The sequence below is a fragment of the Pseudophryne corroboree genome, chromosome 1 (assembly GCF_028390025.1).
Source record: "Pseudophryne corroboree isolate aPseCor3 chromosome 1, aPseCor3.hap2, whole genome shotgun sequence".
NCBI lineage: Eukaryota > Metazoa > Chordata > Amphibia > Anura > Myobatrachidae > Pseudophryne > Pseudophryne corroboree.
Window position 1 is genome coordinate 603,464,277 of NC_086444.1, and position 25,158 is coordinate 603,489,434.

The following is a 25,158-nucleotide window of genomic DNA, read 5'->3' on the forward strand; positions in this document are numbered from 1 at the left end:
AGATCCTGCGTACCAATCCCTGTGGGGCTAATGGTGTCCAGTAGCCTAAGAAGCAGGACCTAGCTTCAGAGAGTAGGGCTGCTTCTCTCCCCTCAGTCCCACGATGCAGGGAGTCTGTTGCCAGCAGAGCTCCCTGAAAATAAAAAACCTAACAAAATACTTTCTATCAGTAAACTCAGGAGAGCTCACTGAAAAGCACCCAGCTCCTCTGGGCACAGTATCAAACTGAGGTCTGGAGGAGGGGCATAGAGGGAGGAGCCAGTGCACACCAGGAACTAAATTCTTTCTTAAAGTGCCCATGTCTCCTGCGGAGCCCGTCTATCCCCATGGTCCTTACGGAGTCCCCAGCATCCACTAGGACGTTAGAGAAATATAAGTCTCAGACTAAAGCAACACAAAACTACTGAATGTGTACACTGCAACCAGAAATAAAAAACCCACACTCCAAACTCAAGTTTTGTAGTGTGTGATCAGCAATGTTGCATAGACTGACCGCTGTATCTATCCTGCGCACTTCAGTCAGTTTCATTATACTATCTGTACACAAGCATGGATATCCTTAAAATCTGGACTGTTAGCTTGTCTTGGGGACTGAATTTGGGAAACCCCAGTCTATGCAAATAGTTGGTGGAAAATGCTGCCTTATATTATTTAAAATATGTATCTATATGGAATACATATGTAATCCCAGCTGCCGACTGTCAGTATCCAGAAAGCAGCATTCCGTCAGCCGTAATCCCGTCTGCGAGTCCCCTCACAGGCTCACTGCGCTTGTCACGCTTCTGGACAATTGTTTAATACCGTTCAAAGGACAATGCAGCAGAATATTGTTTGCTTAATATGTACACAGTTGTTACTTCTTTCTGGGAGAAAGTTGATAGTAATCCCTCCTCCCTACACTTAAATTGCTGGATCAGTAGTATCCATACACACTAACATATTAAGCCAGTTTAATAAGAATTTAGAGAATAAAAATAAAATCAGCAGACAGATCTCTTATCTATATACACATACTTATACATGAATATATAGTATACATCTATTTTTATATACATAGACGAACTCAGTTGATGGTCAAGGAAAATACTGTCTGGCTTAGTTCTAGAATATCCCATAAATAACTGGGTCCAGATCTGGAGACAGAGAAGCCAATGGCGACATATGGATGACATCATGCCAATTAAACCAATATGAACCACACACACGCACTGCTAGCACAAGTTAGTCATTATTTAAAACACCAGTCCAGCCAGTTAAAAAAATAGACTGACTGCTCTAGGTTATGCCAGGTAAACACATCCCATAACATTACAAAGCCACAAGAAGCCTTTATGTTGGCATCACAAGTGCACTTATCAATTTGTGGAGAGCATGGTGACTTATCTATCTGACTTGACCACTTGCTTAGACAGTCAATAGTCTAGGACAGTGGTTCCCAAACTGTCTCTCTAAGCACCCCGCGATGCCACTGAGGCTTTTGGAGGGGTGCCTCGGGTCGGTGTTCCAAGACCAAATCAAAATTATTTATGGTCAAAATGTGAGGGGAAAAAACAGTGCTAGATGCTGCTAATCATTACACATGTGGACAAACAAAAGCACAACTGTACACCAGCACATAACAACCTAAGGATGACAGGCAGGCACAATTTACTTAAATTTGGGAAAAAATATTAAATCTATTAAAAAAAATAATTAAAAAAAAATAATCCTAGGGGTGCAGTGAAAAAAATGCTGATGCTCTGGAGCGCTGTGAATTAAGAAATTTTTGGATCCACTGGTATAGGATATTTGCCAATTGTGATGAGGAATTAAGCAACTGAAACGCAGGCTCTTTTATGTCTTCATCCCCCCACCATATCAAGCCATGTCATCCACAATTGTAGGTAAAACTAGCATAAATGTTATATGCGACTACAGATCAATTTGCTTAAGTAGCACACATGGAAATAAACCCTATCATTTAAAATGCTTTATTATAAAACTTCAATACACAAATACTGTGTATATCATGAAGAAAAAAAAAAACCTTAGTTGCCATTAAACATATCCCCATTCAAGATACTTTTTTTTTTTTCCATGGAGGAGTGTGTCACACTGATCTACTGGCTTCTATTACATAAATCATGGTTTTGCATGGAACGCTTTGCAATTACAGGTTGAGTCTCCCTTATCCAAAATGCTTGGGACCAGAGGTATTTTGGATATGGGATTTTTCCGTATTTTGGAATAATTGCATACCATAGTGAGATATCATGGTGATGGGACCTAAATCTAAGCACAGAATGCATTTATGTTACATATACACCTTATACACACAGCCTGAAGGTAATTTTAGCCAATATTTTTTATAACTTTGTGCATTAAACAAAGTGTGTCTACATTCACACAATTCATTTATGTTTCATATACACCTTATACACACAGCCTGAAGGTCATTTAATACAATATTTTTAATAACTTTGTGTATTAAACAAAGTGTGTGTACATTGAGCGATCAAAAAACAAAGGTTTCACTATCTCACTCTCACTCAAAAAAGTCCGTATTTCGGAATATTTGGATATGGGATACTCAACCTGTATTATTTTTTTGTAAAGGTTAAAGTAAAATGCGACCATGTGTCCTCCCATACATATATACGTTTAATTATCCCACTTGGCAGGAGTTTGAGTCATCAGATGCTGTCACCTGCCTAGGTGTGTGCTTGAGGAGTGGGTTGCAATGACACACAGGATGTGCACATTCCATGCAGTGACACAAAAGGGCAGGAATTCATTCCCGAAATTTGGAACTCCCAGAAAATAGGTGAGTCTCTGATCATGTGTGTCACACGCGTGTCATCTTTGCACTAGGTTTGTCATTTTCCTGTGTCTCCGATGTTTACATGTGCTTAGCTGATCCAGTTCTGTGTCTGCTTGCTGAGTGGTTTACATATATTCCACACAGGAGTCCAAAAAGTAGACATCACCAGCCTAAATGGTTAATACTGTGCGTCAAACTCCCCCTTATACGCAAAGCCTGGTAAGAGCTATTGGAGTGTGACGTGGAGAGGACTGAGAGGTATGGGCTGGAAGGGAGGGAGGATAATAATGGAGAGGGGGAGAGCAGGGAGGGAGAATAAAGGGGAAGGCGGCTGAAGGGGGGGGGAGGTGGGTGGAGAGGACTTCCAAGAAAATGCAGAACAGCCTGTAAGGAAGCTGGGACAAAGGAGGAGGGATAGGGGTAGTGGGAGTTAACCTATTGACTGCCTGCAGATTCACATAGCCTGTACACATACTTAGAATATTTCTCCACTGAGGATATTAGCCAAGACATCTGAAATAAATGAAGGACACCCATTAACTTCAGGCCACTAGTAGCAGTAATGAATCACCGCCAGGCCTATTTAAACAGCAATAAGAAAATGGTCATACTCAGAAAGCGTTAACTGCCCTGGAAGTCAACAGAGGTAACATGTAAGCTATTTTTCTTACACTGCATAGGAGGTTATCTAAAACTGCTGTAATGTAACCTCCCATATGCTGTACATGGAATGAGTTAAATCAGAGCTAGGTTTGTCATGGCTTGGCTGAGTCATACATGACGTGTTTAAGAGGAGTTGCTGACAGGACCTGATATTACCTTAGAGTGACACTCAGCCAGTCCAGGGCGAGTCTCACCTGCACCCATCTCTATTGTTCCTTTCTAACAGTGGAGACATACTATGGAAATAAAAATGCTAGTGACTAAAACAAATAATGCAGAACAGGTAGCAGGTCCACCTGAGCACTCACACAGAAAGGTTCCCCATTTCTCCCGGGCACATCGCTCACAGTTTCAGACTCTAAACCAATTACATGGATCGGTTAGAAAATGCGACTGATAGTTAACAGAGGAACAAAGATAGGATGGAGCAAGCACAATCTCAGGGCTTGGATGTCTGACTGACATATGCTGGCCATATATTTACAGCCTAATTTAAATCCATGGACATCGATGATCAGAGATGGGGAAAAATCGGCCAAAAAAAATAGCATGTTAAAAATCACTCTTGCCGATCTAAATATTTTGTTCGGAGTCAACAAATCAAAGCTTTCAAACATGTTAAATTTCCCCCGGGTCACCCAACACTGGCATCAAGGAATTGCACCAATAGCCTAATATATGGGCCCTTTAGTCCTGACCCAAAGAGATGAGGCACATGCTCAGGTAACCACATAGGAAATTAAGAAAACCATAATAATACTACCCAACAACCACTGAAATCTATTAAAAAAAAAAAAAAAAAAAAGTTTGCCTAGTTTACATTCAGCTATGTTGCCCACCTATTAAAAAATGAATTAGTGAAATGTTAGCATACAGTAGCATCTTTTCATAGCATGAGGTTTTACAAAGCACAGTGCATTTTTTAAACACAATAAATAGTTAAATATCTAGTTCATCTCTTGAAGGTGCCGCATTGACCTTTTGCCTTTTTGTTTCCAATTATGTGTCAAGCTTCTTTAGATATCAGAAAACTTAAAAGGTTAACTTCTATTTAAAAGGAAAAAAAAAAAACTTTTCTGCACAAGTCTTTCAGAAAAATGTCAGAGGCCCCCAAAAGTGTCAAATCTACCTCACTTTTCAAACTAAAAGGTACACTCTAGGTAGAGGTATCGTATGCGCTCCGCTGTATGCGACAACCCTTCAACTCGCCGCCAGCTTCCGGATTCACAATATCGTGAGTCCAGGTGCTTCAACTTACGATGTGCTAACTATAGGTCGCATGCAATCTAGCGTTACAGCACCTCATCGCAGGCGACAGGGCCATATCTTACCTACTGCAGGCCAGATCTGAAAACCGTACTAACCTGGATTGCACTTTAGATCGTAATCGCAAGTGGACCACACATGATGTGATGCACTTACTCGCGATACGTTTGCCCGATGCACCAATAGTGTGTCAAAAGGCACAATATCGTTCTAGTATACAGGTATCTTTAGGCTGGCTACATATCAGGACGATGTGTATCCCAGCCAAACAGAGTACCTATAGCACAATGTATCACACTGCCATGTACAGTGTATGGTCGCATTATATATACCACTAGATGCTGCAAGCAGGGGTGGCATTCAGTATGCTGCCTGTTGGGATCCTGGCGCTCAGTACACCTGCGCCGGAATCACGACACTGGGCATACCGACAACTATTCTCCCTCTTGGGGGTCCACGAACCCACTGGAGAATACCTAGTGTGGTGAGCACAGCGAGCCCGCAAGGGGCTCATTTGCGCTTGCCCTGCTGTCGGCGATCGGGATCCCAGGGACGGTATGTTGGCCGCAGGGATCCCGCTCGCCGGTCACTCATTCTACACCCGCATGCAGTCGTCAGCCCAGTTAATCCACCTGCAGTGCAGCACATCAGGTGGAATGAACCCGCTGACAGCCAGGAGCGTGCAATCGTGGGTACTGAGTGTTAAGGTCGATATCTTTCTAATCCATGTCAGAACAATATCATCCTATATATCAGCTGTGTACCCCGACTTAAGGGGTTATTTGTCAAAGTCTGGAGAGAAATAAAAGTACCAATCAGCTCCAAAGACAGCCTGTAACATGGGCAGATGCTGACTGGTTATTACTTTGTTTGCCAAGCTTTGATAGATATCCCCTCTAAACATCATGTAGCTACACCATACCTTATTTATTAACAGACAAGTACAGTACATCTAGTAACATGGCATCAGTTATATTTGAGCACCACAGTGTGCATTCTTCAAGTTAGAGCAGCTTTGTATCACTTTATTATTATCCTTAATTTAAATGGCACCACAAGGGTTAGAAAATAAGAATTTACTCACCGGTAATTCTATTTCTCGTAGTCCGTAGTGGATGCTGGGGACTCCGTCAGGACCATGGGGAATAGCGGCTCCGCAGGAGACAGGGCACAAAATTTAAAAGTTTGACCACTAGGTGGTGTGTACTGGCTCCTCCCCCTATGACCCTCCTCCAAGCCTCAGTTAGGATACTGTGCCCGGACGAGCGTACACAATAAGGAAGGATTTTGAATCCCGGGTAAGACTCATACCAGCCACACCAATCACACCGTACAACTTGTGATCTGAACCCAGTTAACAGTATGATAACGTAGGAGCCTCTGAAAAGATGGCTCACAACAATAAACAACCCGATTTTTTTGTACCAATAACTATGTACAAGTATTGCAGACAATCCGCACTTGGGATGGGCGCCCAGCATCCACTACGGACTACGAGAAATAGAATTACCGGTGAGTAAATTCTTATTTTCTCTGACGTCCTAGTGGATGCTGGGGACTCCATCAGGACCATGGGGATTATACCAAAGCTCCCAAACGGGCGGGAGAATGCGGATGACTCTGCAGCACCGAATGAGAGAACTCCAGGTCCTCCTTAGCCAGGGTATCAAATTTGTAGAATTTTACAAACGTGTTCTCCCCTGACCACGTAGCTGCTCGGCAGAGTTGTAATGCCGATACCCCTCGGGCAGCCGCCCAAGATGAGCCCACCTTCCTTGTGGAGTGGGCATTGACAGATTTAGGCTGTGGCAGGCCTGCCACAGAATGTGCCAGTTGAATTGTGCTACAAATCCAACGAGCAATCGTCTGCTTAGAAGCAGGAGCACCCAGCTTGTTGGGTGCATACAGTATAAACAGCGAGTCAGATTTTCTGACTCCAGCCGTCCTTGAAATATATATTTTCAATGCTCTGACAACGTCCAGCAACTTGGAATCCTCCAAATCGCTAGTAGCCGCAGGCACCACAATAGGCTGGTTCAGGTGAAACGCTGATACCACCTTAGGCAGAAAATGAGGACGCGTCCTCAATTCTGCCCTGTCCGAATGGAAAATCAGATATGGGCTTTTATACGATAAAGCCGCCAATTCCGACACTCTCCTGGCTGAAGCCAGGGCCAGTAGCATGGTTACTTTCCATGTAAGATATTTCAAATCTACCGATTTGAGTGGCTCAAACCAATGGGATTTGTTTGAACCTTAATGGACCCTAATTTGAGGCCCATAGATAATCCTGTTTGCAGGAAATGTAGGAATCGACCCAGTTGAAATTCCTCTGTCGGGGCCTTCCTGGCCTCACACCATGCAACATATTTTCTCCAAATGCGGTGATAATGTTGTGCAGTCACCTCCTTCCTGGCTTTGACCAGGGTAGGGATGACCTCTTCCGGAATGCCTTTTTCCCTTAGGATCCGGCGTTCAACCGCCATGCCGTCAAACGCAGCCGCGGTAAGTCTTGGAATAGACACGGTCCCTGCTGAAGCAGATCCCTTCTTAGAGGTAGAGGCCACGGATCTTCCGTGAGCATCTCCTGAAGTTCCGGGTACCAAGTCCTTCTTGGCCAGTCCGGAGCCACTAGTATCGTTCTTACTCCCCTTTGCCGTATAATTCTCAGTACCTTGGGTATGAGAGGCAGAGGAGGGAACACATACACTGACTGGTACACCCATGGTGTTACCAGAGCGTCCACAGCTATTGCCTGAGGGTCTCTTGACCTGGCGCAATACCTGTCCAGTTTTTTGTTGAGGCGGGACGCCATCATGTCCACCATTGGTCTTTCCCAATGGACTACAATCATGTGGAAGACTTCTGGATGAAGTCCCCACTCTCCCGGGTGAAGATTGTGTCTGCTGAGGAAGTCTGCTTCCCAGTTGTCCACTCCCGGGATGAACACTGCTGACAGTGCTATCACATGATTTTTCCGCCCAGCGAAGAATCCTTGCAGCTTCTGCCATTGCCCTCCTGCTTCTTGTGCCGCCCTGTCTGTTTACGTGGGCGACTGCCGTGATGTTGTCCGACTGGATCAACACCGGCTGACCCTGAAGCAGAGGTTTTGCCAGGCTTAGAACATTGTAGATTGCTCTTAGTTCCAGTATATTTATGTGAAGAGACGTTTCCAGGCTTCACCACACGCCCTGGAAATTTCTTCCTTGTGTGACCGCTCCCCAGCCTCTCAGGCTGGCATCCGTGGTCACTAGGACCCAGTTCTGTATGCCGAATCTGCGGCCCTCTAACAGATGAGCACTCTGCAACCACCATAGCAGAGAGACCCTTGTCCTTGTCGACAATTTTATCCGCTGATGCATCTGCAGATGCGATCCGGACCATTTGTCTAGCAGATCCCACTGAAAAATTCGTGCATGGAATCTGCCGAATGGAATCGCTTCGTAAGAAGCCACCATTTTTCCCAGGACTCTTGTGCATTGATGCACAGACACTGTCCCTGGTTTTAGGAGGTTCCTGACGAGTTCGGATAACTCCCTGGCTTTCTCCTCCGGAAGAAATACCTTTTTCTGAACAGTGTCCAGAATCATCCCTAGGAACAGCAGACGTGTCGTCGGGATCAGTTGGGATTTTGGAAAATTCAGAATCCACCCGTGCTGTTGGAGCACTACTTGAGTTAGTGCTACTCCGACCTCCAGCTGTTCTCTGGATCTTGCCCTTATCAGGTGATCGTCCAAGTAAGGGATAATTAATACGCCTTCTCTTCGAAGAAGGATCATCATTTCGGCCATTACCTTGGTAAAGACCCTGGGTGCCGTGGACAATCCAAACGGCAGCGTCTGAAACTGATAATGACAGTTTTGTACCACGAACCTGAGGTACCCTTGGTGTGAAGGGCAAATTGGGACATGAAGGTAAGCATCCTTGATGTCCAAGGACACCATAAAATCCCCTTCTTCCAGATTCGCTATCACTGCTCTGAGTGACTCCATCTTGAACTTGAATTTTTGTATGTACAGGTTCAGAGATTTCAGATTTAGAATAGGTCTTACCGAGCCGTCCGGCTTCGGTACCACAAATAGCGTGGAGTAATACCCCTTTCCCTGTTGTAGAAGGGGTACCTTGATTATCACCTGCTGAGAATACAGCTTGTGAATGGCTTCCAATACCGTCGCCCTGTCTGAGGGAGACGTTGGCAAAGCAGATTTTAGGAACCGGCGAGGGGGAGACTTCTCGAATTCCAACCTGTAACCCTGAGATACTACCTGCAGGATCCAGGGGTCCACCTGCGAGTGAGCCCACTGTGCGCTGAAATTCTTGAGGCGACCCCCCACCGCCCCTGAGTCCGCTTGTAAGGTCCCAGCGTCATGCTGAGGCCTTTGCAGAAGCCGGGGAGGACTTCTGCTCCTGGGAAGGGGCTGCTTGCTGCAGTCTCTTACCCTTTCCTTTGCCTCGGGGCAAATATGAATGTCCTTTTGCTCGCTTGTTCTTATAGGAACGAAAGGACTGCGGCTGAAAAGACTGCGTCTTTTTCTGCTGGGAGGGGACTTGAGGTAAAAAGGTGGACTTCCCGGCTGTTGCCGTGGCTACCAAATCCGATAGACCGACCCCAAATAATTCCTCCCCTTTATACGGCAATACTTCCCTATGCCGTTTGGAATCCGCATCGCCTGACCACTGTCGTGTCCATAGACTTCTTCTTGGACATCGCACTTACTCTTGATGCCAGAGTGCAGATATCCCTCTGTGCATCTCGCATATAAAGGAATGCATCCTTTAATTGCTCTATAGTCAATAAAACACTGTCCCTATCCAGGGTATCAATATTTTCAGTCAGGGAATCCGACCAAGCCACCCCAGCACTGCACATCCAGGCTGAGGCGATTGCTGGTCGCAGTATAACACCAGTATGTGTGTATATACTTTTTAGAGTATTTTCCAGCCTCCTATCAGCTGGATCCTTGAGGGCGGCCGTATCAGGAGACGGTAACGCCACTTGTTTGGATAAACGTGTGAGCGCCTTGTCCACCCTAGGGGGTGTTTCCCAGCGCGCCCTAACCTCTGGCGGGAAAGGGTATAACGCCAATAACTTCTTTGAAATTAGCAGTTTTTTATCAGGGGTAACCCACGCTTCATCACACACGTCATTCAATTCCTCTGATTCAGGAAAAACTACAGGTAGTTTTTTCAGACCCCACATAATACCCCTTTTTGTGGTACTTGCAGTATCAGAGATATGCAAAGCCTCCTTCATTGCCGTGATCATATAACGTGTGGCCCTACTGGAAAATACGTTCGTTTCTTCACCGTCGACACTAGATTCGGTGTCCGTGTCTGTGTCGACCGACTGAGGCAAAGGGCGTTTTACAGCCCCTGACGGTGTTTGAGACGCCTGTACAGGTACTAACTGGTTTGCCGGTCGTCTCATGTCGTCAACCGACTTTTGCAGCGTGCTGACATTATCACGTAATTCCATAAACAAAGCCATCCATTCCGGTGTCGACTCCCTAGGGGGTGACATCACCATTACCGGCAATTGCTCCGCCTCCACACCAACATCGTCCTCATACATGTCGACACACACGTACCGACACACAGCAGACACACAGGGAATGCTCTGATAGAAGACAGGACCCCACTAGCCCTTTGGGGAGACAGAGGGAGAGTTTGCCAGCACACACCAAAGCGCTATAATTATATAGGAACAACCTTATATAAGTGTTGTTTCCTTATAGCTGCTTAAATATATATATAATATCGCCAAAAAATGCCCCCCCTCTCTGTTTTTTACCCTGTTTCTGTAGTGCAGTGCAGGGGAGAGCCTGGGAGCCTTCCTAGCAGCGGAGCTGTGTAGGAAAATGGCGCTGTGTGCTGAGGAGATAGGCCCCGCCCCCTATTCCGGCGGGCTCTTCTCCCGGTTTTTCTGAGACCTGGCAGGGGTGAAATACATCCATATAGCCTCATGGACTATATGTGATGTATTCTTTTTAGCCAGAAAGGTATTAACATTGCTGCCCAGGGCGCCCCCCCCAGCGCCCTGCACCCTCAGTGACCGCCGGTGTGAAGTGTGCCTGAGCGCAATGGCGCACAGCTGCAGTGCTGTGCGCTACCTCATGAAGACTGAAAAGCCTTCAGCCGCCGGTTTCTGGACCTCTTCTTACTTCGGCATCTGCAAGGGGGTCGGCGGCGCGGCTCCGGTGACCCATCCAGGCTGTACCTGTGATCGTCCCTCTGGAGCTAGTGTCCAGTAGCCTAAGAAGCAAATCCATCCTGCACGCAGGTGAGTTCACTTCTTCTCCCCTAGGTCCCTCGTTGCAGTGAGCCTGTTGCCAGCAGGACTCACTGAAAATAATAAAACTATCAAAACTTTTACTCTAAGCAGCTCTTTATGAGAGCCACCTAGATTGCACCCTGCTCGGACGGGCACAAAAACCTAACTGAGGCTTGGAGGAGGGTCATAGGGGGAGGAGCCAGTACACACCACCTAGTGGTCAAACTTTTAAATTTTGTGCCCTGTCTCCTGCGGAGCCGCTATTCCCCATGGTCCTGACGGAGTCCCCAGCATCCACTAGGACGTCAGAGAAACATAGAATTTGACGGCAGATAAGAACCACTTGGCCCATCTAGTCTGCCCCTTTTTTATTTTATCCTTTAGGTAATCTCAACCCTTTTTTAACCTTAATTCTTTGTAAGGATATTCATATGCCTGTCCCAAGCATGTTTAAATTGCCCTACAGTCTTAGCCTCTACCACCTCTGATGGGAGGCTATTCCACTTATCCACTACCCTTTCTGTGAAGTAATTTTTCCTTAAATTTCCCCTGAACCTCCCCCCCTCCAGTCTCAATGTATGCCCTCAAGTTCTAATACTTCTTTTCCTTTGAAGAATGTTTCCCTCCTGAACTTTGTTAAGACCCTTGATATATTTAAAAGTTTCTATCATGTCCCCCCTTTCCCTTCTCTCCTCCAAACTATACATGTTAAGATCTTTTAGCCTTTCCGGGTAAGTTTTGTGATGTAGGCCATGCACCATTTTAGTTGCCCTTCTTTGTACACTCTCTAATGTATTTATATCCTTCTGGAGATAGGGTCTCCAGAACTGGACACAGTATTCCAGATGGGGCCGTACCAATGACCTATACAGTGGCATTATCACTTTTTTTCCTGCTATGGATTCCTCTCCCTATGCAACCAAGCATCTGACTTGCCTTTCTCATTGCTTTGTTGCATTGCTTTCCTGCCTTCAAGTCACTTGAAATAGTGACTCCTAAATCTCTTTCCTCCTCAGTAGTTTCCATTATAGTACCCTTGATACTATATTTAGCCTTTGGGTTTTTGAGACCCAAGTGCATGATTTTGCATTTTTTAGCATTAAACTGTAGTTGACACGTTCTTGACCATTTCTCAAGCCTACCTAGGTCATTAATCATTTGTTTTACCCCTCCCGGTGTGCCTACCCTGTTGCATATCTTTGTATCATCTGCAAAAAGGCATATCTTCCCTTCAATACCATCTGCAATGTCACCAACAAAGATATTAAAGAGTACTGGACCAAGTACAGATCCCTGGGGTACTCCACTGGTAACATTTCACTCCATAGATTGCACTCCATTAACTACGACTGTCTGTTTCCTATCCTGCAACCAGGTTCTTATCCATTTGACTGATTTATAATCCACCCCCAGGCTTTCAAGTTTATTTAGCAGTCTGCGATGTGGGACAGTGTCAAATGCCTTACTAAAGTCTAGATATGCTACATCTACAGCTCCCCCTTGATCTATTATTTTCGTCACAGAGTCAAAAAAGTAAATAAGATTTGTTTGGCATGATCTCCCACCAGTAAATCCATGCTGTTTTGGATCCTGTAAGTTGTTTGATTTAAGGTATTCCACTACTCTTTCTTTTAATAGTTTTTCCATTACTTTCCCTACTACTGATGTAAGGCTTACTGGTCTGTAGTTACTTGCCTCCACTTTTGTGCAGTAAAACTACATTTGCTCTTTTCCAGTCCTCTGGAATAGAACCTGTATTTAGTGACTGGTTAAATAATTCTGTCAAAGGTGTAACCAGCACATCTTTTAGCTCTTTGAGTATCCTTGGGTGTATCCCATCTGGTCCCATTGATTTATCCACTTTTAGTTATGAAAGTTCTGTTAGGACCTTCTCCTCTGTAAATGTATTTTCATCTACCTTATTTTTATGAATGTCCTTGCAACTTAACTGTGGCCCCATCCCTTCTTCTGTAGTAAATAATGAGCAAAAATAATTATTTAGGTGATCTGCTATTGCCTTGTCTCCCTCCACCAAATGCTCACTCTCTGTCTTAAGTCTTATTATTCCTCCATTTGATTTTCTCCTTTCACTTATATACTTAAAAAAAGTTTTGCCACCTTTATCTACTGACTGGGCCATTTTCTCCTCAGCTTCTGCCTTTGCACATCTGATCACTTTCTTAGCATCCTTCCGTCTGTCAAGATACACCTCTTTGTCGTTATTATTTTGAGTCTGTTTGTATTTCCTAAAAGCCATCTTTTTTGCTTTCACACTAGTTTCTACTTCTTTTGTGAACCACACTGGCTTCCTTTTCCTGGTGCTTTTCCTAACCATTTTGATACAAAGGTCTGTTGCACTTAGTATTGCACTTCTCAGTTTTTTCCACCTCTCCTGCACTCCTTCCAAGTTTCTCCAGTCTGCCAATGAATCACTTAAACATCTCCCCATTTTTGCTAAGTCAGCATTTCTAAAATCCAACACCTTTGTTTTTGTGTGACAGGAGTTGGATCCTGTCTTTATACTAAACCATACTGCTTGATGATCACTGGATCCCAGGTGCTCACCCACATATATATCAGATATCCTATCACCATTTTAAGAATTAGATCTAATATTGAGTCTTTGCGAGTGGGCTCCCTCACCAATTGCTTGAGATGCTCCCTGTAAGGAATGTAGAAATTTGCCACTTATAGCTGAACTTGCAAAAGACCCCTCCCAATTTACATCAGGTAAATTAAAGTCTCCCATGATTATGACTTCTCCCTTAGTATTTCAGTACTGTGCTCTCCTCAATTCTCATTTTAGACTGTACAGTATCTGAATGTACCTCAGGAGCACAAAACACCTACTACAACAAAAAATATGTTACACTGGTAAGGGTGAGTGGTGCTTTCCCTCTACATGCAGTATAAAATTGAAAAAGTGGAGTCCCCCTCATTCAGCAGATAAAGAGTTAAAAACAATATCCACCTATAACTGTCCACCATGAACAGTGGGTTTTCCTACAGCAACATGAGGTATGCTCCTCTAGACAACATGCTACACCAAAGATACAGGAATACTCCTTCAAAGCCTTAATTTCCCAGTGCCTGGCTCAAAACTTGGGGCAGCCCCTATCAGAAAGGGGAAGAGCCTTTTCTTTCAATTGAGTGTATTACACCTAGCCTCAACAGGCCATGGGATATGAGGCCACCTCCCCCCCCCACCCTCCCCTGCCAGGTACCATGCAAGTCTCCTGGTACTGGGAGTCTTTTTAGGAACCTTGTGTTGGAAAAAAATCCATAGAATTGTAACACTTCATATACAGATTCAAACTCAGTCACACACAGATATACAAGTGTCACATATAAAATTAACCAGCACGCTCTTCTGGTGCATCCTAGTGACATCACATTGCAACGAATGGGCCCTACACACTGATAGATCCGCCGCCGAGCTGCCCGATGGCGGATACGGCCGACGGATGAACCAGCGGCGGGGGGCATTGAGGGGGGAGTGAAGTTTTTCACCCCCCCCCCCCGTCACCATAGCAGTGCAGGCAAATATGGACGATCTCGTACATATTGGCCTGCATGCACAAGACACGGGGCACCAGCAATGAATGAGCGCGGGGCCGCGCATCGTTCATCACTGGTGCCTCCACACTGAAAGATATGAACGTTATCACGTTCATTAATGAACGAGATCGTTCATATATTTCAGTATTATCTACCAGTGTGTACGGCCCCATAAGATGCATTTTCAGTTAAAAATATTTTAGAAAAAGACGCCCAGCGCTAGAAGTGTCGCATGGGACTTAGCGTGCCGAGAGGGCCGATTGGTGCGATTGCAGCAATAATGTATTAGGACACATGTGAGGAGCTCTGGAAAAAACAAACAAACAAAAAAAAAAAAAAAAACCTCTGCCCGGACTGATTTCAGCTCCTGGACTTCCCTTTTAATTTATGATTGTTGACCTAGTTAATGGATGAGAAAGGTGACAACTGTAGGTGATGGCAATTAGAAATGAAGAGGGAAGTCCAGGAGCAGAGCATTTTACACCTAATGGAAGGGGTCATGTTAGAAGGTCTGAGAAACTGGCTGCTATTCTTGTCACCGGACCGGTAGCTATTCAGAAAGGAATAAAAATCCCACTTTCAACTGTTTGATCCACTTTAATTTAGTAAATACCTGACAAATGTGAAAATCCTCTATTGTACCACCTCCTGGAAACTATTGTGCACGGAAAGCTTAGAATAAAAAGGTAACCGACCCCTAATTAGCAGGAGGTTGTCTACTTTTGTAAAGGTTATGCCTTTCCCACCATGTTTTGTGTTCACAAACCACAATTACAATGCACTCATGTGTGGATACGGAGGCAAAATGTGGTCAACAGGCTAAGCAAAGGGGCTAATGATTTCAAGCCCAATAACATGCCAATTGCGGATTCCAGTATTGGGAGACCATGTAATGATGTAAAAACAGATACTGAATGAAAGCACTTTGGAAATGAGGAGTTCAGGGCAGATTCAGTTATCCACAGGGTTTACCCCACGGCTAAAGCGCTGCCCAGATCTATTCAATCAGTACCTCTAACCAGTGTGTTAATCCCCAGAGGGAGCAATTAATGCAGATTTAATTTTTTGCACCCTCAGAAACTGCAAAAAAAAAAAAACCCTCAGCATTAAATGTACCTTATGAGTTTACAACACAGGCAGTTACCCTGGAATCTATGGGTTAATACGCATTAGCCACAGGTTTACAGCATGGGGAATGGTCTAATAACTGAATAGCTCCAAGCGTTAAACCCAGAGCTTAAGCCATGTGGTAGGCACCATGGCTAAATGAATGTTTCAATTTCAGTCTTATTTAGATTTGGAGTTGTATTTGTGGGAAATAAATACATGCAGTTTCATATAGCATATGCATACCAAGACGAGTCCACATTTAGTTTTAGTGTTTTAATCTTGAAGTACCATACATCAGGAGTGAAATAGGACTGGTAAGTGCAAGTTGATTAAACAAGGTGAGGTGACCTGCTGCATAAGAGGATCATGGTTTGCAGGTACCAGAAGCCTAGTACATAGGATGACACCAGCAGCACTAAACTGGCTATTTGTGCATTAATCCCTTCAGTTGATAGGATCCAATTAATTATTACAGCTGTATTATGCAAGTTGCAATTTCTTATTGGTCATTCCTATCTGGACTAGTGCAGGAAATAAGAACCTCAATGGATTAATAAATGACACATGTCTAATATTTTGCTTCTATAATTGACGGTTATATCTGATACTGTTTCTGTTCTTATTTTCACAATTACCTCTTTTTATTAAAGTACATGTGTGTTAGGGTCATATATCTTAGGATGCTGCAGATTGTGCTATGTATTATCTTCATTTTCATTAATATTCTTTTTCTGATCACCAGAGGGAACAGTCTATAGCCAGCACAATGTTGTATTTTTACCTTTATCATGTGTGTTTTCATTTTCCCTTTTTTTTTCTAAATGCATACTAATGAATTTCTATTAAGGCCCACACTAGTAACACAAAAACTCACACAATGGATTAATTTATTTTTTTTATTTGGGGGGACGGCGGCTGGAAACAGTGTTGTACGAGAGGCTGAAGTCCTGCAAGAGAACATAAAATGACTTAGAAAGAAAGGCAACCAAAATACACCTTCAGGATTTAAAGCTCCAGTGATATCCAGCAATATAAGTGCTACACTTAAGTGACACACAGCATTACTGCCACCTGGTGGCAAAATCCAATATAAAAGTCACATCTTCGGCAACAATGTATAGAAAATAAGCTGAGTTCTTGTATGCATTTAAAATTAGTTTATGTACTATACCATAGTTTGTATTTTACACAGCTTTTAGCATAACATAGCTAATTATAGGAAGCATACAGGATGTGACATATTTGGTTTATTAAAGGAGCTGTATGCTCTAACAGCACAAGCAAAAATCCTTTCATGTCAGAAAAAGACTACTAACTGTACAGTGCTGTATGTACAAGCACACACACTCGAGAAATAAATAAATATATATATATATATATATATATATATATATATATATATATATATATATATATATATATATATATATATATTTATTTGATAGATAAACATCAATTACCCAGCTGCACTTAAACCAGGAGACAGCAGCACCCCTAGAAAAGCCCTCTGCTAGTAAGGGCTAATGGACAGAATTTACTTACCGATAATTCTATTTCTCGTAGTCCGTAGTGGATGCTGGGAACTCCGTAAGGACCATGGGGAATAGCGGCTCCGCAGGAGACTGGGCACATCTAAAGAAAGCTTTAGGATCACCTGGTGTGCACTGGCTCCTCCCCCTATGACCCTCCTCCAAGCCTCAGTTAGGATACTGTGCCCGGACGAGCGTACACAATAAGGAAGGATTTTGAATCCCGGGTAAGACTCATACCAGCCACACCAATCACACTGTACAACTTGTGATCTGAACCCAGTTAACAGCATGATAATAGAGGAGCCTCTAGAAAAGATGGCTCACTACAACAATAACCCGAATTTTTTGGTAACAATAATTATGTACCAGTATTGCAGACAATCCGCACTTGGGATGGGCGCCCAGCATCCACTACGGACTACGAGAAATAGAATTATCGGTAAGTAAATTCTTATTTTCTCTGACGTCCTAGTGGATGCTGGGAACTCCGTAAGGACCATGGGGATTATACCAAAGCTCCCAAACGGGCGGGAGAGTGCGGATGACTCTGCAGCACCGAATGAGAGAACTCCAGGTCCTCCTCAGCCAAGATATCAAATTTGTAGAATTTTACAAACGTATTTGCTCCTGACCAAGTAACTGCTCGGCAAAGTTGTAAAGCCGAGACCCCTCGGGCAGCTGCCCAAGATGAGCCCACCTTCCTTGTGGAGTGGGCATTTTAAGATTTTTGTCTGTGGCAGGCCTGCCACAGAATGTGCAAGCTGAATTGTACTACAAATCCAACGAGCAATCGTCTGCTTAGAAGCAGGAGCACCCAGTTTGTTGGGTGCATACAGGATAAACAGCGAGTCAGATTTTCTGACTCCAGCCGTCCTGCAAACATGTATTTTCAGGGTCCTGACCACGTCAAGCAACTTGGAATCCTCCAAGTCCTTAGTAGCCGCAGGTACCACAATAGGTTGGTTCATGTGAAATGCAGAAACCACCTTAGGTAGAAAATTTGAGGACGAGTCCTCAATTCTGCCCTTTCAGAATGAAATATTAAGTAAGGGCTTTTATATGATAAAGCCGCCAATTCTGACACCCGCCTGGCTGAAACCAGGGCTAACTCGTCACTTCCATGTGAGATATTTTAAGTCCACAGTGGTGAGTGGTTCAAACCAATGTGACTTTAGGAAACTCAACACAACATTGAGATCCCCAAGGTGCCACTGGAGGCACAAAAGGAGACTGTATATGCAGTACCCCTTTTACAAATGTCTGAACTTCAGGCACTGAAGCCAGTTCTTTTTGGAAGAAAATCGACAGGGCCGAAATTTGAACCTTAATAGACCCTAATTTTAGGCCCATAGACCGTCCTGTTTGCAGGAAATGGAGGAAACGACCCAGTTGAAATTCCTCTGTAGGGGCCTTCTTGGCCTCACCCCACGCAACATATTTTCGCCAAATGCGGTGATAATGTTTTGCGGTTACGTCTTTCCTGGCCTTGACCAGGGTAGGGATCTTCAGGATCCGGCGTTCAACCGCCATGCCGTCAAACGCAGCCGCGGTAAGTCTTGGAACAGACAAGGCCCTTGCTGGAGCAGGTCCTTTCTTAGAGGTAGAGGCCACGGTTCGTCCGTGAGCATCTCTTGAAGTTCCGGATACCAAGTCCTTCTTGGCCAATCCGGAACCACGAGTATAGTTCTTACTCCTCTCCTTCTTATGATTCTCAGTACTTTTGGTATGAGGGGCAGAGGAGGGAACACATACACTGACTGGTACACCCACGGTGTTACCAGAGCGTCCACCGCTATTGCCTGAGGGTCCCTTGACCTGGCGCAATATCTGTCTAGTTTTTTGTTTAGACGGGACGCCATTATGTCCACCTTTTGTTTTTCCCAACGGTTTACAATCAGGTGGAAGACTTCTGGGTGAAGTCCCCACTCTCCCGGGTGAAGGTCGTGTCTGCTGAGGAAGTCTGCTTCCCAGTTGTCCACTCCCGGAATGAACACCGCTGACAGTGCTATCACATGATTTTCCGCCCAGCGAAAATCCTTGCAGCTTCTGCCATTGCCCTCCTGCTTCTCGTGCCGCCCTGTCTGTTTACGTGGGCGACTGACGTGATGTTGTCCGATTGGATCAATACCGCCTGACCCTGAAGCAGGGGTTTCGCTTGACTTAGGGCATTGTAAATGGCCCTTAGTTCCAGAATGTTTATATGAAGAGATGTCTCCAGGCTTGACCATAAGCCCTGGAAATTCCTTCCCTGTGTGACTGCTCCCCAGCCTCGCAGGCTGGCATCCGTGGCCACCAGGACCCAGTCCCGAATGCAGAATCTGCGGCCCTCTAGAAGATGAGCACTCTGCAACCACCACAGGAGGGATACCCTTGTCCCTGGTGACAGGGTTATCCGCTGAAGCATCTGAAGATGCGACCCGGACCATTTGTCCAGAAGGTTCCACTGTGCGTGGAATCTGCCGAATGGGATTGCTTCGTAGGAAGCCACCATTTTTACCCAGAACCCTTGTGCATTGATGCACTGAGACTTGGTTCGGTTTTAGGAGGTTCCTGACTAGCTCGGATAACACCCTGGCTTTCTCCTCCGGGAAAAGCACCTTCTTTCTGGACTATGTCCAGAATCATCCCTAGGAACAGAAGGCAAGTCGTCGGAACCAGCTGCGATTTTGGAATATTGAAAATCCAATCGTGCTGCCGCAACACTACCTGATATAGTGCTACACCGATCTCCAACTGTTCCCTGGATCTTACCCTTATCAGGGAATCGTCCAAGTAAAGGATAACTAAAATTCCCTTCCTTCGAAGGAATATCATCATTTCGGTCATTACTTCAGTAAAGACCCGGGGTGCCGTGGACCATCCCTACGGCAGCGTCCGAACTGATACAGTTCTGTACCATAACCTGAAATACCCTTGGTGAGAAGGGTAAATTTTTACATGAAGGTAAGCCTCCTTGATGTCCCGAGACATCATGTAGTCCCCTTCTTCCAGGTTTGCAATCACTGCTCTGTGTGACTCAATTTTGAATTTGAACCTCTGTATGCAAGTGTTCAAAGATTTTAGATTTTAAAATCGGTCTCACCAAGCCGTCTGGCTTCGGTACCACAATAGTGTGGAATAATACCCCGTTCCCTGTTGCAGGAGGGGTACCTTGATTATCACCTGCTGGGAATACAGCTTGTGAATGGCTTCCAAAACTGCCTCCCTGTCAGCGGGAGACGTCGGTAAAACAGACTTTTGGAAACGGCGAGGGGAATACGTCTCGAATTCCAATTTGTACCCCTGAAATATTATCTGAAGGATCCAGGGGTCTACTTGCGAGTGAGCCCACTGCGCACTGAAATTCATTGAGAACGGGACCCCACCGTGCCTGAACTTGTAAAGCCCTAGCGTCATACTGAGGGCTTGGCAGCGGCGGAAAAGGGTTTCTGTTCCTTGGAACTGGCTGATCTCTGCAGCCATTTTCCTCTCCCTCTGTCACGAGCAGAAAAGAGGAACCCTTTTGTCCGCTTGCCAACCAGGACTGCGCCTGATAATACGGCGTCTTATTTTGAGAGGCGACCTGGGGTACATCCCCTCTTTTAAGGCAATACTTCCAAATGCCGTTTGGAATCCGCATCACCTGACCACTTTACTGGAATAATTGGACAACGCACTTATACTTGATGCCAGTCGGCAAATATTCCGCTGTGCATCCTGCATATATAGAAATGCATCTTTTAATTGCTCTATAGGCAATAATATACTGTCCTTATCTAGGATATCATATTTCCAGTCAGGGAATCCGACCATGCCAACCCAGCACTGCACATCCAGGCTGAGGTGATTGCTGGTCGCAGTATAACACCAGTATGTGTGTAAATACATTTTAGGATACGCTCCTGCTTTCTATCAGCAGGATCCTTAAGGGCGGCCATCTCAGGAGAGGGTAGAGCCCTTGTTTTTACAAGCGTGTGAGCGCTTTATCCACCCTAGGGGGTGTTTCCCAACGCACCCTAACCTCTGGCGGGAAAAGGTATACTGCCAATAACTTTTTAGAAAATATCAATTGTTATCGGGGGGAAACCCACGCATCATCACACACCTCATTTTATTTCTCAGATTCAGGAAAACTACAGGAAGTTTTTCCTCACCAAACATAATACCCCTTTTTTTGGTGGTATTCATATTATCAGAAAAGTGTAAACTTTTTCCATTGCCTCAATCATGCAATGTGTGGCCCTATTGGAAATCACGGTTGTCTCTTCACCGTCGACACAGGAGTCAGTACCCCTGTCGGCGTCTATATCTGAGGTAACGGGCGCTTTAGGGCCCCTGTATGAGACGTCTGGACATGCACAAGCTGAGTAGCCGGCTGTCTCATGTCAACCACTGTCTTTTATACAAAGCTGACACTGTCACGCAATTTCAACAGTACATCCACTCAGGTGTCGACCCCCTAGGGGGTGACAACACTATTTCAGACACTCTACTCCGTCTCCTCATCATTTTTCTCCTCATACATGTCGACACCAACGTACCGACACACAGCACACACACAGGGAATGCTCTGATAGAGGACAGGACCCCACTAGCCCTTTGGGGAGACAGAGGGAGAGTTTGCCAGCACACACCAGAGCGCTATATATATACAGGGATAACCTTATATAAGTGTTTTTCCCTTTATAGCTGCTGTATTGTTATATACTGCGCCTAATTTGTGCCCCCCTCTCTTTTTTAACCCCTTTCTGTAGTGTAGTGACTGCAGGGGAGAGCCAGGGAGCTTCCCTCCAACTGAGCTGTGAGGGAAAATGGCGCCAGTGTGCTGAGGAGATAAGGACGCAGAGAAAGGGGCGGAGCCTATCATCCTTTTTCTGTATGTTTTGGCAAGGGTTAAATGCATCCATATAGCCCAGGAGTTATATGTGATGCATTTATTTTAGCCATATAAGGTTTTTTTATCGATTTATTGCGTCTCGGGGCGCTGCCCCCCCCAGCGCCCTGCACCCTCAGTGACCGGAGTGTGAAGTGTGCTGAGAGCAATGGCGCACAGCTGCGGTGCTGTGCGCTACCTTATCTGAAGACAGGATCGTCTTCTGCCGCCGATTTTTCCGGACCTCTTCGCTCTTCTGGCTCTGTAAGGGGGACGGCGGCGCGGCTCCGGTGACCCATCCAGGCTGAACCTGTGATCGTCCCTCTGGAGCTAATGTCCAGTAGCCTAAGAAGCCCAATCCACTCTGCACGCAGGTGAGTTCGCTTCTTCTCCCCTTAGTCCCTCGATGCAGTGAGCCTGTTGCCAGCAGGTCTCACTGAAAATAATTAACCTAAACTAAAACTTTCACAAAGAGCTCAGGAGAGCCCCTAGTGTGCACCCTTCTCGTCGGGCACAGAAATCTAACTGAGGCTTGGAGGAGGGTCATAGGGGGAGGAGCCAGTGCACACCAGGTGATCCTAAAGCTTTCTTTAGATGTGCCCAGTCTCCTGCGGAGCCGCTATTCCCCATGGTCCTTACGGAGTTCCCAGCATCCACTAGGACGTCAGAGAAATAACATTTATTTACAATTCCAAATAACGAACATAACAGAAATTTATAATCACATAGGATAAAATTTCAGTTGAAATAGGACAGAATGTTTTTGCCAAGCAGATGTTCAAATGGTGATAATGATCAAGAAGACACAGAACCAAACGCGTTTCGTCCATAAGGACTTCTTCAGGGGTAAGTATCAGAATTGTTCTCCCATATGAACAATTAATAAAAAACGAATAAGCACTTCTTTCGTAAAATAATCCTTAAAAAGGATTGCTACGTACGCTATCCAACAGTTATAATGGGCCAGGAATGCAAAAGCGTAAGGAACACTACTGAACTTATACTAGTTTCACTTGATAATACAATGGCATTCACCGAAGCAGTAAAAAAGTGATCACAGCTAGATGTGTTTTTTTTTCTGTTACAATTGAATTACCGTGTGCTGTAAAGCACCTACACATGTGCACAGGTTTAGGTCTGTGCAGAATACAGCAGGTGGAATAGGTATGGGAAGGTGTACTGAATGGATGAACGTCTGTGTGTCTGTACAGAGATTGATAGAAAGGATGTGGCATGTTTAGACAGCTGGGATACCTGCGACTGATGTGTCAGCAGTTGTTGAAACAGCAAAGAATAAACTTGAAGTTAGAACATGCTGAAGGGGAACACATTCACAGCAAGAGATAAGAAAACACAGAAAGGTAGCGACAATGAGAAAGTTAAACATATCTAACTATATTAGGGTAAGTGTGCAGGCAGCCAAGTTACCAGTGTGGGGCACTAAAACATACATACTGCTGGATGATGCCAACACGTCATACAGTAACATGCCTATTTTATTGACCTATAGCAGAGGAAGAGAGAAACGTATGCGATTATAGAACCACCATCTGGGCAATGGGAAAAATTAGATACATACCTGCCTTATTCCAGAGCTTTAACGATGGCTTCACAGGCTTCCACATTAATCTGAGCTTCTGCCTTTGCCACCTCATCTGCTGTGCTCTGCAGCGCTGCCTGTGCCTTTTCCAGGTTTGACTTTGCTGTCTGTTGGAGAAGAACATACATTACAGAACAAAGCAGTATCCCATTATCCTTTTCTCATGCACACCACAAGCTGTAATGTGGAGTGAATACTACTTTCAAGTAATAAAGCACTGTGGTCTAAGCAAACCTGTACTACCTATGTTGGCAGGATTATCAGTACACACTACAGCAGTTATCTCCATTCTAAGTTCTTCAGGCCCAAATGTATGACGCCTTCAAAAGTGATAAAGTGGAGAGTGAAAAACTACCAACCAATCAGCTCCTATCTGTCATTTTTCAAACACAGCCTGTTACATGGGCATTAGGAAGCTGATTGGCTGGTACTTTATCACTCATCACTTTATCACTTTTTAAGGCTTAATACATTCAGGGTTAAACGTATGAAGCAGTGATAAGAATGGAGAAGTGAGCCTGTGGAGAAGTTGCCCATGGCAACCAATCAGCTGCTCCTTACAGTTGTATAGTATGCAAATTATAACTGTTACTTCAATGCCGATTGGTTGCCATGGGCAACTTCTCCACTGACTCACTTCTCCACACTTGTCACTGCTTCATACATTTACCTCTCAGTTCCCTTCTCTACAGAAGATACCTCTCCTAATGGAAAACTCATTCTTAAGCATATGCTGACAGACTGATTTTCTATGAAATGAGACCCTGTATGAACTACTGTACAAGTACAAAAAGGAAGGAAACCATTTTTGTGGGTGAACTTCTTTATTATCAACCGTTAAAACAAAGGGGGAGATGTATTATGGCTGGAGGCTTCTCCCGGTATCTGTATGCCATATTAAAAAGGCAAAGCAGGTCCATACATCGGCGGCATGTATTATGGGGTAGATGTATTATAGCAGCACGGATCATGTTGCTATAGTTCTTTCTGCTTCGTCTCGGTAAAGGAAGGTATACAGACAAGATGTGTTACCATCTCGCCTTCTGGAGTGAAACCTACCCCCCTCTGGCAATCCCTGCCAGACCCCAGAGTGCATCAGACTGATGCGCCATCTCTCTCGGCCAGCTCTATTGGGCATGCTCGAGATCTTGCAAGCATTGTGAGATCTCTCGTGCACAGCGCAAAGCTCAGGAGTTACCACAGCCAGGGACAGAGCTGTCACTGCTGTGGTGAATGGGCAACGATAGCTGCAGATACTGACCGTTCATACGTCTGCCGACACATGGGCGCACTTATAAATAGCGCGCCAAAAAAAAAATGGGGTGCAAACATCCAGGGATTCAGTATCTGCTGCACATAACAGATACCGCTATACCTCGTAACGGCTGTTAATACATCCCAAATAATATTATAATCCATTAAATATGACATACAACACATTAATATCCAATAGGAATCTTTCTGAACAGAATAACTGTGCACAATATATTAGAGGTAACAAGTTCA

General features: G+C 44.7%; 1 protein-coding gene across 1 annotated transcript in view; it reads right to left on the minus strand.

The window, feature by feature from the left end:
- Nucleotides 1-16,550: 16,550 nt before the first annotated feature.
- ATP5F1D (ATP synthase F1 subunit delta) overlaps nucleotides 16,551-25,158 on the minus strand; it is a 107,442-nt gene continuing 98,834 nt past the window's right edge. The window contains exons 4-5 of the mRNA XM_063914346.1: nucleotides 23,632-23,759; nucleotides 16,551-16,615 (exon numbers count right to left, since the gene is read on the minus strand). Coding sequence (XP_063770416.1) covers nucleotides 23,637-23,759 — 123 coding nt within the window. The 3' untranslated portion in view covers nucleotides 16,551-16,615; nucleotides 23,632-23,636. The remainder of the gene's footprint in view (nucleotides 16,616-23,631; nucleotides 23,760-25,158) is intronic.